The 18664-nt window shown below is 37.8% G+C and overlaps 1 protein-coding gene and 1 pseudogene across 1 annotated transcript; both read left to right on the top strand.

Moving 5' to 3' along the window:
- The first annotated feature begins 496 nt into the window (after positions 1-496).
- LOC140154212 (uncharacterized) lies at positions 497-17921 on the top strand. The gene is made up of 2 exons (XM_072176840.1): positions 497-608; positions 15901-17921. Exon 2 carries the CDS (start codon positions 16035-16037, stop codon positions 17841-17843), a length of 1809 nt encoding a protein of 602 aa, XP_072032941.1. The 5' UTR covers positions 497-608; positions 15901-16034; the 3' UTR covers positions 17844-17921.
- LOC140169927 (5S ribosomal RNA) lies at positions 13084-13207 on the top strand (annotated as a pseudogene).
- Positions 17922-18664: the final 743 nt, after the last annotated feature.

Here is an 18664-nt window from a genome sequence, read left to right as displayed (position 1 = left end):
CATCAATGGAGTATGCAAGTAGAATAGCACTCGTGAATTTGCCATTCAAAGATCATTACGATACAAACCGGGCCGACTCTGATACAGACATCAAAAAATTGGTGAGAAAAACGAAAATCCCGAAGTAAAAATAGAGGGGGGAATTGAAGAAACTGAACCCACCATGACTGACCTGGGCTGGCAACTCCGTAATTGATTGATTAGTGCTGGGCGAACGTGTGGTCTTTATAGTCATATAGGGTGTAACATAATACCAATGGTCAAAATATAATTCTTTAAATAAAAATGACGCTTCTCTCATTAAAAATGTGATATACCAGTAATTTTAGCTTCAGATAGATATAATGTAATTCAAGTTTTATTTAAATGAGAAAAAAAGAAAGAAAATAGTCTGAATTACCAGTAAAAAGACCTTAACATCAAAAAAGGTACTGGCATGAATATACCCCAAAATTGTATCATTAACGCCCAACTCTAAAGTTTACAGATCGTCCATTCCACGGCAAAATGGCAGACGTGTTTCCTGTAACGATCAGCTGAATTCTGTAAAATATCTCCGGAAAAGAATCAATAGACGGGCTAATTATATGTGATAAAGATCACGTTAGGTAAGCATGCTATCATATAATTATAATCAAAAGACTTAGCCTAGGAGCTGTCGTAATATTACAGAAACATGAACATGATTCCGAGTCATTGATCAGCGACGACTCTGGCTCTGCCTGCGAGTCATTCATTCACTCACTGCATGCATGCATGCATCAAGTTGAACTTGAAGTTGCAATAATTATCATGATTGTGTACATACGGTACCGTACGTACATTGTACGTGTATGATTGTATGTAGACCTGCCTGCATGTCTTCGGTCCTATCCTTCAACATACTGACATTTACTGGCCCGTTCGACATGCTGCGGTATATTTTGGTCCTTTTCGCAAAAGAAATTTGCCGTCTTCATCGGCCCATAAAATAATTTATATATAAACTCAATACCTACATCATCTATAATATGTACCTTTACATCACAATCTTTCCATAAGCTGTTGTTGAAATTTCACTTCATTCTTCCTTTTCTCGTAAAAAGCAAAAACGTGGAAAAAACCATAAAAATATACCATTTTTAACAATCATATCAAGACATCCATATGCGGATAGTTTGCCGGAGTGTCTGAAGATCACATATTGCACTACATTTGCGTAAGTTATTTATGTGCTTTAGAGAAAGAAGAATTTTAAGTTTTTGGCAATCGGGAAATGGCCAGTATAAGCTCAAGCTAGCGTATTTGCGAAACGGCCATTAATATGGCGACCTGTAGTGTAACTCGGTATCCGAGAATGTCATAATGTTAAATAAAGATACAGAGTTACAGTTACTGGAACTATGATTGTATGTCGATTGATTTTGCATCATGATATGATGAGCTCAGGAGTTCACTATTATATCACCAGTTTCATCATGTCACGTGACATGATTTCTTGGTAGAAATGAATCTTTTAAAAACAAGAAAAGCAGCGAGATTCACGGCGTGAAATGCGAGATAGTGTTTGACAGTATGTCCCGATTTGAATCGGTCTGCTCATGTTCTTCCAGAGTCAGACATGAGTGTATATAAATATAAGTCAGTATGAGTATTGATCAGATGCTATTGACAGTGCATGAGTGGCGTAGTAGGCAGACCCATACTCAGGGGGCTGCGGCCGCACCCCAAAAATTGCACAAATATGTAAAAGCCCCCCCAAATCACAATTTGCAAGCATATTCTGTCGGTCTGTGCCACGTCACTTCCGGTTGAAGATGCGACTCACGGTCGCGTGAAAACAAAATTGGAAAAATCTCAAGAATGACCATGCCCATCCATGTTATGCAAGATACAAAACAGTCAGGTTGTCATTACAGCACAAAAGTAACACGCCCCACCTGTCACCACAACAGCAAAGCATTCCAAAGATATCAATCAAAGAAAGATTGCTTCAAAACACATTTTTTCCAAGATCAATATCCGACTGGAACATTTGACCAGAAACCTCATTAGCATTATGTATAAATCAACACAGAAACTCTGAAACAAGCATCAACGCACTACAAGCATGAAAGTAACTAAGAACAGCTTTATTATCCTCTGCGTGTGGTGTGGGTCCAAATCTGGTGCGTTGCGGAGTAACGTTAAAGAAGAAGAAGAAAAAATCAGGTTTTTATTTCGGCAAAATGAGGTCCAAATTTTGGGAAAAAGCTCCACTTTTCACAAAATCGCCTCCCCTGAAAAAATTCCACAAATTTGCAAAATCTGCACCTCCACCAAAAAATTCTGCATTGGATTCAGATCTGGGCTTGGCATCATATGGGCAGTGGGTGTCTCAATCGATTTGAAAATTTGACAGCGAAGTGTTACGTGTAATCCGATTATCACTCACTATGTCAACTGGATCATGCTTTTGAGTTCTGCACCACGATCGAAATGATCGCAACACAAAGTCATTGACATAATGTACTATTATAATACCAGGGACTGGAGTTATGTAACCACTTCGCTGGGGAATTTAGAAAATCCCTTAGGAAAATTGCTGAAATACATGTACCATATATGTCTTGTGCCACTGCCTCTTTCCCACATGGCCTGGTGCCCACCCCCATCATATAGTTGGTCCCTGCCCCCCCGCCATAGGATGACTTGCGTTACGCCACTGGCAGTTTATGTAAAACAAGGAAGGCAGGGTCACAAGACTAAAAATGTATGTATGGTCTCAGATTTGAAGCAGGTTTCACTGCCAAAGTGTGTAAAAATTCACTCCAGAGTGAAAATAGCTATGTTTAATTTCTAAGGTGTCTTTTCTAGGGTAAAATTGTTTGTAGAACATGATTTTTTTTGTCAAAACGCGTGCATCGTACATCGTTTTGCTACAAAATGTTGATTTGTGGCCGATTTTGCCCGAAAAATGCACTTTTTGGGTGACAAAAATTTCACATGCCAACTTTGTATACTCATAGAGTCTACAATATACATAGATATGGCCCTTTAAAATGTTAACATATCAGCTGAGGGTACTATTTGATGGATTCAGGTATTTGTTTTGTGATTGACTTAATCATTTGCGTGCCAGAATCATTCAAATATGACATGCCTCGTGACAATTGACATGCCAAAATAAGCTGTTTTCGACAAAAAAATTTATTTGAAAAATCTTGATAGGAAGGTGCTACAGTGATGGTTGACCTACCAGTCTATGCAGTATTGAATGGGCTTTCATTTGATACCTAACTTTCATTTTAACTAAGGGAAAGACTTGCAAAATGTAAAAATGTTTCCCCTACCCCTTAAAATTTTGATTTGTGTAAAAATTCCCGCCATTTATAAAAATCAGGATTACAAGAAAACTACAAGAGCTATATGCTTGAAAAACTAATCAGTTATGCACAGTATAAGTTCCTACTTGGGTATAATATTAATATCTTTCCATTCCTTCTCAATTTTCTTTTCTAATTTTTTTAACAATTTGTGACATCTGTAAATTACGTAAAATTTGGCATTTAGAAAAAAAAAAAAAAAAAAATATGAGGGCGACATGTTTAAAAAACTAATCAGTTATTCCCATGATACAGTACTACAGGGATATAGTACCAAACTTGTGCTAAAATGCATATTTTTTGAGTTCTAATTTTTTTATCAAATTGATTCGCCACCCCATTTTTGAGCAAAATCGGGAACAATTAGTACCTGTAATATTGCAATCATGTGACCTATATATTCAATGTGTGTGCACCAATCAGATGTCAGACTTGCACTACAACATGATGTGAGCCTTGCAGAGCCTTTATAAGTGTGCCAATAGAGTTCAAATATGTTGTGATGATGTTGTCACTTATGGATCTCATAATCATATTTTTATTTCCGTCAAAAGCATATGCCTCTACTGTAATGCTCATATCAGGAAAACAATGACAGATTTTGCATTTCTGACTTCAGAAAAACTAATCAGTTATTCCCATGATACAGTACTACAGGGATATAGTATCAAACTTGTGCTAAAATACGCATATTACTGAGGTCTACACTCTTTTCCCACATGGCGCTCCCCCATTTTTGAGCAAAATTGGGAACAATTAGTACCTGTAATATTGCGCAATCATGTGACCTATATATTCAATGTGTGTGCACCAATCAGATGTCAGACTTGCACTACAACATGATGTAAGCCTTGCAGAGCCTTTATAAGTGTGCCAATAGAGTTCAAATATGTTGTGATGATGTTGTCACTTATGGATCTCATATTTTTATTTCCGTCAAAAGCATATGCCTCTACTGTAATGCTCATATCAGGAAAACAATGACAGATTGTGCATTTCTGACTTCAGAAATGAATTCTGCACAAAATTTAGAAAACATATTTAAAACAATATTTTTTGAAACTTTATATTTTCCATTTTTGGCAGTCAAACCTGCTTCAAATCTGAAACCGTAGTGTTCACAATTTCCTATGATTATCACAAGGAAGTGAGAATTGATCTACTCTCAATTCCCTGTTATGACAAATTGACCAAAATTAGGTATGCCGTATTGTTTGTATTAAACGCCCCGGGGGCGTTGCATTTTTCCAAATGGAAGGCATTTATTAAAAGTGAATTTTCAGTGAAAAAAACCTTCAAAATCAGCTTTAAACTTTGGAAGAATTAGGTCTACTTTTGTGTTAAAATTTAAGAAATGGCCATGCACACAGAACCGTATGGAACATGATTTGTACAATTTGAATACAATGAAATTACATGGATCGTATTCGTAAGTGCATCATCAAACAAGAATCTGATGAAATTTGTGAAATCCTATCATAGTTAGGCAATGAATTGGATGGAAGTTTGCGTCATAATAGGTTGACATAGGGGCGTTCGATTTATCCTACTGTACTGTCTACTAGTACTAGTACTGGCTTACATCCAGTCTGGACACATCACACTTCACGTGTGATGTGTCCAGCTAATCGGCAAACGAACGCATAAGGTGGACAAGTTAGCATAACGGTCTGTCAATTTACGCTTCCTGAAAACACCCTTGCACATAACATACAAAACCACAAACTCACTAACTTCAACATGCACTACTCACAAAATAAAACAAACATTAATTATTACCAATCCTGCAGAATAACTTACATAATCGTCAATTTCATGGAATCCTGTTGCTCAGTATTGCAAAATCTACGAAGAACTGTCAAATGCTCTGTGGATGCGCTTCATAAATCACAGGTGTGAAACTGACTTTATACCACTCGCTCGCTTTTGCAGAAAAGCGAAGTCTCATGGCACTGGGGCATGACGTCATGGACGTGTGCAAAATTTCTGACAGGCGCCATATAACCCGTTTTGTGATTGGTTGCAAAAACCATTCATTGCAATCGTAAGCCAATCAATGAACGCGACAGCCTTTTACGGTATTAATTAATGTGACCCTCATGTGACCCGCCAGTAAAGTATGTCTAATCTGATTGGTTTACAAAACTACTTTGATAATTGCTAAGCCAGTCAGCGTGCTCGATGCTTAACAACCTCGTAGAGGTTTTCGAGAGTTGAATTCACGTGGTGATCCAGCGATCGAGTATAAATTCAGCAATAACAATACATGGACACAATCACTGACATTAACACAATGAATTTAATGAATTATTTATGACATGCATGGGCTAGATTTTACGATCGAGGTAAGGTTTTCGGCCTGTCCCTGCATGAATATTCTTAGTTTTCAGCATCAAAGATGCTTGCGATGACCAGTTTTTTGCGGACACTTTGATAACAGGTAAATTTTATAGGTCATAGGGTAGAAACGATAGCTGTACAATTGTACAAAATATACATTTTGTTATAGGCCTAAAATGTTGTGCACAAAAATGTGTTTCCGTACATTACGGAAGTCTTGGGATGTGATACACATAGTTACCAGTGTCCGAAATAAGGAAAATATGGAGGTTATCCTGAGGATAACTAAAGCATAAATTCTGCTTGTCCTCAATACATTTTGGTTGTCCCCAAAATGTGTCATACTTTTGGAGTAAAATATAGTGGTTGTCCAGGGGATAAGTACAGATCAAAATATGGTTGTCCCCAGTGATTTTTGGACAAGAGGACAAGAGGATAAGTGCTTATTTCGAACACTGCATAGTACTGGCTCACACATTTGTAAAATCAGTGATCTATTGACACTGTGATAAAGTTTTACCACAAAATGTAAGAAATTTGTGTCACTTCAAAATATCACAAATTTGCCATGGATCAGGCATGAGAATTTCCTTTTTTTTACAGGAATTCCTTCATGCCTGCTGGATAGCTGTCATCTGGAGGTTGAAACATTCATAAAAAATAACTTACATTGTATAATTATAATATACATGTAAATGCGATTAGTAGTAGAGTAAAGTTACCACATGACCCCAAAAAAATTGCAACAGAAGGTTTTTTGGTATTTTCTTGCAGTATAAGGTCTAACAAATAACATATCAAAAGTAGAAAAATTGAACTTGGGCGAAGGGTCCAAATGTGACGTAATCAAAATGGCCGCCAAAAGCTGGAAAAATACCCATTAATCTACTGATTTTATCAATTTTTCACTCGTTATTGTGGGTTCCACTGGTGACAACCTTGTTCAGAAGTACTTTACTGGATGTAGTAATGAATCTCTATGTTGTGGTATTCAGATGGTTTACTTTGACAGCTATAATGAATTTCAAAATGGCCGCCATTTTGGTATTTTGGCTTAATGAAGTCAAATCATGCACATATTAATTGTAAGAAGAAACTTAAGGCGTTAGATTTTCTAAAATAGCCAATATCCTTTGCACCAATATTCCCATTCAAATTTATTTAGAGGTAGGCACACAAACCAAATTGGCAGCAAGAGTGAATTTCAAAATGGCCGCCATTTTGGTATATGTTGCCTTATTGAGTTTAATTAAGCACGTATTGTAACTTGAAACTTAAAGTGACAGAACTTTTAAAATAACCAACATCATTTGCACCCACAGCACCATTAATAGTATGCTTTCAAGTAGGCATATGTACCGACTAGCTTTTCTCTACCTGGGGTGTTGAGCCGTAACTTGAAGAAGATGTACCAATTTGGCAGCCATATTTACATTAATGGCTGTCAGCTATAATCACCATTATAAAAATCAATAGTATATTCTTGAAGTAACACACAATTCATCTTGCTATATCACGATGCGATGCCTTTGTTTGAAGTAGTAACATCAACCACATTGTATTATACATGTATGTTGGAATTAGTTGTCATCATCATCATCATCATCATCATCATCATCATCATCATCATCATCATCATCATCATCATCATCATCATCATCATCATCATCATCATCATCATCATCATCATCATCATCATCATCATCATCATCATCTGAGAATAATTTTTGATCCATATTCTCACATTGGCCTATATGTGCAATTGAGTCTATTCTTTCTGCAGCTACATTTCACTGTGATGCATCCTGCAGAACAATTGCATCAAATCATCTTCAGTGTGCTGGACTTCTTTTCATCATAAGTGGAACAAATTTGTCACCTTGAACAATCCATCTCCATTAAGTTGGATTCATACATGTACCATCACTTTTACCCATCCAATGCATGACCTGTAGATGAGTTCTCCTGGAGTAAAGCTTTGCCGCTGTGGGTGGAAGTCTTTCGGGTTTAACAAAGCTCTTTGCTGTGCAAACCTCTTTGGAAAGAAACCTGTAGCGTAAGGACTCCAAAGACTCTGATTGCTGACCATTAAACAGGGATACATTGCTCTGCAGCCTTCACTTTCTACATATTCTTGATCAATACTGTGAGTGCAAAATGCCTTGTGACAAACTTGTAATACAGGATCACCATTGATGATTTTGTGTAATACAGACTTCATACCTACGCCAACTATTCCTGAAGTAGTGTCGCAACCTGAAAACGCATGGGCAAACAACAAATCCAAACAAATGTCATCACTGAGTAAGCGTTTCTTGCCAGCAAATTGCCGGCATCTAATGTCTACCTTATTTGCAACCCGACTCTTGCGGCGCTGATGCGTGTTATCCTTTGTATTTGGTCCACCAGTGTATCCATTAAAGACAACTGTGGTCTTGCCATAGTGATCAAATGTGAAAGATGCATAATTATCAGCAAGGGTGCTTCCTTCTGCCCACTTCAAGCGATGTAGAAGAGAACCTTCATCAAGAACATAGTGATCAGTCCTTGGAACTGTCTCAGGAGCATGGCTTGTAGTAGTGGTGCTTTATCTGGCTTATGTAAAACATACTTTGCTTCAAACAAAGATGGTGGATATGGTGATAGTTCATGATAAACTTCCTTATCTAAGCACAGATCTCCAGATTGTGATACAACCAGGAACCTTTGAAACAACAGAGCTGGAGCAATAGGGTATATTGCTGATCCATTAATTATCCTTTTCTGGTGCATTGTGGGATAGAAAAGGGAGCAAATTAGCGATCGATTTGCCCCCTTTTCAATCCCACAATGCACCAGAAAAGGATAATTAATGGATCAGCAATATACCCTATGGTTTGGTCATCAGTGACCTGGACCTTACATTTTGACTCTAGCCTTCCATTTGTAGCTATATGAAAGGACAGCCTGTCCTTCCATTTGTTTGACTGTATCTTTACCTACTTTGAACAGGTTTTGCACATTAACATCCTCATCAGCATTTATCCCTTGCATCACTATTACAAGCCATACAGGATCGTGCGACTTATCAGAGGCTGATGGCTCTGAGACAATTCCAAGGACTGCTCACTATGTTCCTCTTCTGATAATCATACATCTTTCACAAGAGTCGGGTTGCAAATAAGGTAGACATATCAGATGCTAGCAGAAAGAAGCCTTCAACTCAAATGATCTGAACAAACAGATTCTCATTAAACTAATTGGGGACCGTATGCAACAGAAAGGATACCATGTGATCCACGCCGAAGAAGATGCACATGTCGATACAGTGAAAGCAGCAGTCGCAATGACATCATTTAAGTCAACAACCCTAATTGTAGAAGACACATCTGTTGGTATTACTTCTTCATTGTGCAGAAAAGGACGGTAAGGACCTGTACTTTCTGTCTGACAATGATAAACCATATGTGTATGATATCAAGATTCCGAAGCGCTTACTCAGTTATGACATTAAGTTCGGATTTGTTGTTTGCCCATGCGTTTTTAGGTTACGACACTACTTCAAGAATATTTGGGGTAGGCAAGTCTGTATTCAACAAAATCGTCATTGGTGATCATGTATTACAAGTTTGTTCCAAGGCATTTTGCACTCTTAATATGGATCAAGAATATGTATTAAGTGAAGGCTGCAAAGCAATGGTGTCTCTGTTTAATGGTCAGCAATCAGACTCTTTGGAATCCTTACTCTACATTTTTCTTTCCAAAAACGTTTGCACAGCAAAGAGCTTTGTTGAACCTGAAAGACTTCCACCCACACCCTCTGCTGCAAAGCTTCACTTCATGAGAATGTATCTACAGGGCATGCATTGGATGTGTAAAAGTGATGGTATGAATCCAAGTGACTGGGGATGGATTGTTCAAGGTGACAAATTTGTTCCACTCATGATTAAAAGAAGTCCAGCACCAGAATGATTGATGAAAATGATTTGATGCAATTGTTCTGCAGGATGCATCACAATGAAATGTAGATACAGAAAGAATGGACTCAATTGCTCTGGAGCATGTGGACACATATAGGCCAATGTGAGAACATGGATCAAGAACTATTCTCAGATGATGATGATGATGATTGATGACAAACAGACGTGTATAATACAATGTGGTTGATATATACTACTGCAAACAAAGGCATTGACGCATCGTGGTATAGCAAGATGAATTTTGTGTACTTCCAAGAATATACTGCAAGCAACATATCAATAATGGTGATTATAGCTGACAGCCATGCTATATGGCTACCAAATTGGTACATATGCCTACTTAAGGGTGGTCTTAACCCTGGAATTATGGAAACTTTCGGGCTTCATAACTGCTAAATTATTAGTCTAAAGAATATAAAAGTATACATTTTAGACTGGAAATGACTTGCTAAATTCATCTGTGAGGTCAATTTGGGCCAAAATTCTCATTTTGAGAAAATCCCAAAAAAGCGGGTTTTTGGCCCAAATTTTAAGTACAGCGTAACAAAAAAATTGTTTGGCCAAAAAAATTTTTATTAATTTTTAAAAACTAGATCAAAATATCTAGGGACCGTTTTTTTATTTTTTTTATTTTTTACCAACTTTGAAAAATTTGCACCAAAAATGGTCAAAAATGCAAAATTTTCAAAAAATCATAAAAAGCCTGATTTTCACCCAAATTTCAAATATTTTTGGTGAAGTTGGTCAAAATTCAAAAAAATGAAAAAACGGTCCCTAGATATTTTTATCTAGTTTTTAAAAATTAGTAAAAAAAAAATTTTGGCCAAACAATTTTTTGTTAGGTTGCACTGAAAAAATTTGGGCCAAAAACCCGCTTTTTGGGATTTTCTCAAAAATGAGCATTTTGGCCCAAATTGACCTCACAGATGAATTCATCAAGTCATTTCCATTCTAAAATGTATACTTTTATATTCTTTAGACTAATAATTTAGCAGTTATGAGGCCCGAAAGTTTTCATAATTCCAGGGTTCAGACCAACCTTAAAAGTGGTACTAAGGGTGCATAGGATGTTGGTTATTTTAGAATTTCTGTCGCTTTAAGTTTCAAGTTGCAATAAGTGCATAGTTTACGTCAATAAGCCAACATACCAAAATGGCGGCCATTTTGAAATTCACTCTTGCTATCAAGTTGGTTCGTATGCCTATAAATTTTAATGGAATATGGGTACAAAGGATGTTGGCTATTTTAGAAAAGCCAACGCTTTAAGTTTCGCTTTACAATTACGTGCATGATTTGATTTTAAATGTCAAAGTACCAAAACGGCGGCCATTTTGAAATTCATAATGGCTGTCAAATTGATCCATCTGAATACCACAATATAAAGATTTATTACTACATCCAGTAATGTACATCTGAATAAGATTGACACCAGTGGAACCCACAATATCGAGTGAAAAATGGATGAAATCAGTAGATTAATGGGTATTTTTCCAGCTTTTGGCGGCCATTTTGATTTCGTCACAGTTGGACCCCTCGCCCAAGTTCAATTTTTCTAAACTTTTGATATGTTATTTATTAGACCTCATACTGCAAGAAAATACCAAAAAACCTTCTGTTGCAATTTTTTTGGGGTCATGTGGTAGCTATGTCATATTTTGATCCTACTATAGTGACAGCTTGTGCTCTAAATAGGTTATTATCTGCAGAAGTGGAACAGTATAAAGCATGTTGACAACACCTGTCTGCATTAAAGACATTTCTTGTGTGCACTGAGTTCGCAGAGGTACTAAAAGTATATGTATGAGCTCTCCCTGACAAGAAACACACAACTTACCAGGGGGAACAGCTACAAATGTTACGGTGGGACATTCTATAATATAATATTTTGTCTACTGCATTTTTCTGTTTTTATTATTAGTAGGGTGGTCACATGAAAATTTTCAAACCCACCCCTGGAATTACTTTCCTGCAAAATGATTTTAAAAACTCTTTGAATCAACTCAATCGGACAATTCGTTGCGAAGATACAGCCTTTTAAAGATTCACAAAATTGGCCATTTTTACTCCATTTTTAGGACAATCCTGATTTTGTCATAAATTTGCATATTCACGGAGCGATAATTGTGGGAATAAAACCGAAGAAGGCACGAGACGTATAGTTTTTGTTTATTTAATGTTCATTTATGCAAATATTAAAAATCCAGAGTCATAATTGCTATATTTGCTTCTTTACAACATTTTTAAAATGGCTGAAATCACAAAAATAACTCTTTTGCCGGTAAATATATGTGATTTTCACCCGTTGAGGGCGCTATTTGTGCCAATTATGACCTTCAAATGCCTGTATTTCCTAAACTACACAACCAAATTGTCTAATTTTTGCACAGGATTTTGCTCTGATGGTCTAGATTGTAAAACTGAATATAGCATAATTGTACATCTTTGGGAAAATAGTTTTATTTGATGACAAAAAATTATTTCGTGCGTAACTTTTTTATGCGTGACCGTACAAAAATGCTATATTCACCTTCATTACGAGCAGAATATTTTCTAACTAATTAGGTAGTCGGGTTTGCACAGAAGTTACTAGGAGACAAATTATATGGAATTCAAGATGCCCAAAAGTTTTCCAACTGCTGCAGAATCTGTTACATTTCTACCATACATTTGTGTATGTAGGCAGGGGTACACACAATAGCTAGCATTGTGGCCCCCCTATTATTAGTAGCAAATGGTTAATTCACAAGTTTATTTTAAATATCAAATAACATATTATTTCACACATTGATAGACCTACAACTTGTGAGCAATGCACTACTTCATCAATGATCAATACACATCTACAGTAGATGCGTGCAAGTAATGTACCACTAGGCCTATACGTCATGCACATAGCTAAGTCATTGGATGAGCATAAATTGCAATTAGATTGCACCTGTATGTTTTTAAAAAGTCTGTTTTAATTTCAATGGTATGGTAGTTCATGTACGGGCCTACACTTGTGGTGTGTGAGACCAGCCGGCTGATTTTTGATGTTATCTGATGTTAATTTTTGCTATCTACTGAAGATAGCTCGAGACAAATGGTACAGAGGTGCCGAATAAGCCTATACATCTATCAGCGAGTTCAATTGCTAGTGGTACTACCAGTAGTAAATCGGCTGCATCTTGCCAAAGACGACCAGTTTACCTTGTAAAAGTGGCACTGAATTTGTAAACATACGCTGACCGGATGTGCAACCCGTGATTTATTATAGTTCCTAAAAATGAAAAGACTGGGATGTTATTAGAAAAAATGCACAATTTGATTAGAGTTTAATAGTTGTAAGTTTCATGAGGAGCAATAAATTGTTGCACAATTAATATAGAAACGATTGGGGGGAAAGGTGAGCAACCAAGACAATGCTAAGCTAAAAGTAAGCTTAAATCGCACCTTCAGATGTCTACGGCCATACCACGTTGAAAACACCGGTTCTCGTCCGATCACCGAAGTTAAGAATGCAACGTCGGGTCCGGTTAGTACTTAGATGGGAGACCGCCTGGGAATAGTAGACTTTTACATTCTAATCCTTCATTTTACTTGTGTTGAAGTTTGTTTCCTCTATCTCCCTGTGATGTAAGCAGCTTTGTTCAAAATATCCTTTTTTTCTCACCGTATTGTTTGTAATAAACGCCCCGGGGGCGTTGCATTTTTTCAAAAGGGGGGCGTTTATTGGAAGTGAATTGTCAGTGAAAAAAGCTTAAAAATCGTGTTCAATTTCCCGATGGTGCTCCTATTAAAAGGAGGGATTTACACTATACATGATGGCGGCGCCACGGAAAATGATATTTTCGTGGGAATACAACAAAATTACACCTGTAAGTGCATGGAATTAGTGAAATTCTACCATAATTAGGCAATGAAATGGATGGGAGTTGAGTCATAATAGGTTTTGTCCATTCAATTTAGCGATCGTGACTGACATAACTGATGCAAGTTTTAAGCTTACCTACACGATATGTCATGGAAATGTTCGCATTTTTGTCAATTTTTCACAGAAAAATTGGAGGGGGGCGTTTATTAGAGGGGGAGCGTTTATTACAAACAATACGGTATTTAAGCATCTGGAGCACACCGCCATAACAACTAGAAATTATTTGCTACCAGAGCGCCACCACATAGCACCAACATCAGTGGTGTAGCCAAGGGGGGAAAAGGGACAGGTGCCCCCCAACTCTGTGAGAGGTCTTACCCATCTTTTGCCCCCCCCTCATGGGATGCTGGCCGCCTTGATATTTAAGATTTTTCCCATTTTGACCATTTTCGTTTCCCACTTTGAAACCAGCCTCCAACCGCCCCCCAAAACCCCTTTCCCAAAATGCCAAATTTTTGTCAGGGGTGGTTACCCCCTTCCTCTGGCTGGTAAACCACTCCCGCACCGGCAGTAAACAAAATATGTGATTTGCACTGCAAATAATACAATTTTGTAATTGTAAAAATGTAGGTCTACATGTACCATAAAGGCATAGACTCAGGGAAATAAAATCAATATGAATTCACCAGTCCCCCCGTCTATTATTTTTACAACCAGCTGGTCTGTGATGTGAAGGCTCATTAAATACAGCGTGAGATATTTGACACATTTCATTAAACTGGTTGGCATATAATTGGCATCTATTCATTTTCCTGCATGAGTGAAGTAATAGATACAGTTTACTAATCAATATGATAAAATACTGTCTGTACTCACAGCAGAGTTGCCACATCTGCGATTTGTTAGCCCAATTAGGCAACTTTCTCAAGTCCAACGACTTGAAAATGTGGCCCGCAATTTTGCAAATTTCTGGCCCGGCTTTTTGGCTACTGATTCAGAGCTTCATCAAAAAAACAATGATTTAGTCCATTTACAGTGAATTTTGATATTTTATCAATCACAAACTTTTAAAGATGATTTTTGGATCAAATTCACAGAAAATATACAATTTTAGACCTATTTTGTCCCAAAATACTCTCCAAAATTGGGCTGAAAATAGTGGCAACACTGCTGGATAATATTACTGTCTGTCGTACCTGTAGCCACCTGTGGCTAACTACATGTATACTATGATCAGCTCGTAATAGGCGAGAATTATTTGGTTTTTGTTGTAACTGCACGAGTTAATGAAGTCCCAGCTGACACCCGTGTAAAATCACAAAAACATGTGTCTGTCACGCATATGCAAAGTGCAGTTCGTGTAGGTACTGCGCCTAGCTGTATGTACGCCATTCTGTATCAATCTACGATGTTATGAGTCGCCTATTAAGAGCTGATCGGAGTACATTGTGTACAAATTGCATATGATATTCATGAAGCCAAGCAAGCCGCTTTTTGCTAGATTGTCTTTGAATTGAGACCAAAACGAGCGCTCAAACTTGTTTGCTTTCAACTGTGCAGCATAACAGGTAATCGCATGCAGGGCTAGAAAAAATGGAAATTTCCTGGGAGGGAGGTTCGGTCAACCATAAATTTCCCGCGACGTTTTGGCAAGATCACAGGTTGCGATAGCATTTGCAATCAATGGCGTATACTGTAAAATGTATGTAAAATTTGTATTGTATATTTTTAAGTGGTTGTTATACCAGGCTCTTCATACGCAATTGCCTGATTTATGGAGTTTTTAGTTTTTAGAAAATATCCTGATTTCAGGGAATGGAATCTTGTTTCAGGAAATAAATATGTGGAAAAGATGTGTAAATCTTATTTTCAGACCCTTTTCAGGATGCCAATTGTTTTGTCACTTAAATCTCTGGCTTTGTCCAGAGAAGATATTGTACAATTTCTACAATGTATTTCTTCCATTTCAATTTTCTGTACCGATTTGCTTCGTAAATCGTAGCGCAACATGGGTCAATCGATAGTGACAAAAAGGAATGGTAATACCGAATAGGGTGCAACTATAGTACTAGTCTCTTTCATTACAAGACTGCCCTACCCCAACCCTAAACCTAAACTCCGTAAACAAAGACTGGACTTAAGTCTAGCAAGTTGTACCCAGTTTGGTAATTGTACCGACAAAAAGTTAATAGTGTCATTTGATGTAATGAGGTGATGCACCATAATGCAAAGGATTCTGGGAAGGGTACAATATCTTCTGGGCTTTACCATTATTGAAAATTGGCCCAGGTAAGGTTGTTATGATTAATTGCAGTTACCTTCAGAAAGAACACATTATTAGTTTTCAATATTGGATGTTAAATAGAATTTTATTAACCATGCTTATTATGTTTGTGTATTTCAGATTCATTCACAATGGCTGTGACTAGTTTGTGTGCTTCATGACCCGTGAAAGAAGGCAGAACACATACAAATTCCAGCATTCCTGCAGCGTAGTATCTCACCAAGCACTATATATTCCCATGCCGACAGATCAAGATGTCGCGGTGGTTAAAAACGTTTCTTATCCTCTCTGTTGTTGCCATTCTCAACATAGTTGGTTTCATGTACGTGTCAGGATATTCCTTCATGATATGGGGCACCCCAGTGGAACAGAAACACATCCACGCCAATCATAGAGATGAACATCGATTAAATGTTCAGCATCATAATCTCGCTAATATATTGAGGCGTCCTGCAGGAGAGGATCCAAGGAAAAACTCAGAAGGGCTCGGTGATGTGAATAATTCTAGAAACGATGTGTTTAATCCAAATCAAAGTGGGCTAGCTGTAGCTCAAACAAATCTAAACACGGGGGGTGAAAATCATGGTGCTAATCCTCAAGTTGGACATCAAATAGAGCAGGCTGCAAATGAAGTTGTTGTCAAAATTCAACAGCCTCATGACCAGCAACAGCAAGGGCAGCAACAGCAACAGCAAGGCCAGCAACAGCAAGGCCTGCCAGAGAAGCAGCGAAAGCAGCAACAGCAGGAGGTGGAGATAAGTAATGTAATTAACCCTCTACTGGACGTAAATCTAAATCAAGCTAACCAGCAGTTAAACCTTGACAATGGTATTGTAAAAAAGTTGGAGCAAATGAAAGCTGAAGTGGCTGCTCTTCAGAAAAGTTTACAGCAAAATGTTATACCTGAAGGTAATCCTGGTCAACAGCAGCAGCAACAGCTACAGCAAGAGTTGACAGATCTACACCAGCAGGTGGTGCAGCAACAACAGGATCCAAACATGCAAATTGGTCCTGACCAACAAAATGTTAACCCGGCTTTGGCACACCAAAACAACCAAGCTGTAGCCAACCAAAACAACCAAGCTGTAGCCAACCAAAACAACCAAGCTGTAGCACATCAAAACAACCAAGCTGTAGCCAACCAAATGTTTGGACCCCAGCTTGATCCACATCTGAAGAACATAGACTCAGCCATAATACGTAATATTATTTCAAAAGCCAATCCGCCTAATACAGAACGGGTCTTTCCTCACGATTTTCAGCTTACGTTGAACGAACCAAATACGTGTGATAATCCGGAGGGATCTACGAAAGATGTGTTTCTTGTTGTACTCATTAATTCAATTCACAAGAACTTTGAGCAGAGACGGGCAATACGCGCCACTTGGGGAAGCGTCACAGACGTGGAAGGTAAAAAAGTTGTGACTTTGTTCACGCTTGCCAAAAATAGTGATAAGAAACTGAATGAATTAGTGCAACAAGAAAGCGAGCAATATCATGATCTTCTTTTGGAGGAATTTATCGACACTTACAAGAATTTAACTTACAAAACCATAATGGGTTTAAAATGGGCGGCTGTGTACTGCCCAAAAGCAAACTACGTCATGAAGACCGATGATGACATGTATATAAATTATGACAGTCTAGTTAAGTACTTGAAGAGCCCCAAGACTCCCGATCAGAATCACGTGGCTGGGTTTGTCATCAACGGCTCGCCGATTAGAGACCCAAAGAGCAAATGGTACATGCCTCGCAATTTGTACCCAGGAAATAAATACCCGCCGTTCTGCTCGGGCACAGTGTACGTCATGTCTGGCGACGTGGCGTTGAAAGTTTATGCAATTTCGGAGTACACACCATTTTTATATCTAGAAGATGTTTATGTGGCAATATGCCTTGAGAAACTTCATATAGTTCCAGTTAAGCACAAAGAATTTAACAATTGGAGGACAGCGTACTCGTACTGTCGTTTTAAGAGGATTATATCAACACATATGGTAACACCGACAGAGATGAACAGAATATGGAAGGATCAACATTCAAATAAGGGGTATCATTGCTAGCAGAGTAAAATTCATTTGAATAAAATACAGCCTGGAGATAACAGATAGCAATTTCCCACCCCCGTCCCATATTTTATATTTAAAAGAACCAGGTGAGAATATTTGCACATGCATTGGACTATACTAATCTCTTCAAAACAGTTTTTTTAAGGAGTCGCCAAATAGCTAAATGCAATAGGTGCGCTAAAATGAAACTTAGAAACACTAAAAATCATACTGATGATGATACCAATGGCTATTCCAGTTCAAAATCCATGTACCTCTATAGAAGACACCGTCGCCACCATAATCTTCTACACAGGGAGTGTGAATTTCAAACGAAGTTACCTGAATGGGTGACTGCATTTGAAATCCACACCCCTTGTATGGGAGATTTCAGGTCATATCTTTCATAGGGTTGTTTAAATAATAATTATGTTGTATCATTGAAACATTTAATTATCAGTATTTTCGGGGGTATTTGATTAAACCACATGTTCTTTTGTTATCATGCAAGTTTGGGAAGCAAGTGAACCACACCGAAAAATGGTACATTAAAACATAGTCAGTGGCATAGTTCAAGGGGGGGGGGGTGGGTGAGGGGTAAAGAGGGAGCTGTGAGAAGTCTTGTCCTGCACTTTCCCCTCTAGGAATGCTGGTTACCCTGAAAATTTAAAAAAGAAAAAGGCCTTTTTGTACTTTTTCACCCATTTTTGACAATTTTTACCAAATCTCACCTCCTTGAAAGTTGCTTGACACCCCCCGGGCCCCCACCCGAAAAAGACTAAGACTAAAATGGCTAAGCTACTGAACACATTACCTCGGAAAAGCATTTGGTAGAC

The sequence above is a fragment of the Amphiura filiformis genome, chromosome 1 (assembly GCF_039555335.1).
Source record: "Amphiura filiformis chromosome 1, Afil_fr2py, whole genome shotgun sequence".
Lineage (NCBI taxonomy): Eukaryota > Metazoa > Echinodermata > Ophiuroidea > Amphilepidida > Amphiuridae > Amphiura > Amphiura filiformis.
Note: the sequence above shows the minus strand (reverse complement) of the source record. Positions and strands in the feature narration are given on the sequence as shown.

Bases quoted from the DNA above. Each gene is read 5' to 3' on its own strand.
- LOC140154212 (XM_072176840.1), top strand. From the start codon at position 16,035: ATGTCGCGGTGGTTAAAAACGTTTCTTATCCTCTCTGTTGTTGCCATT.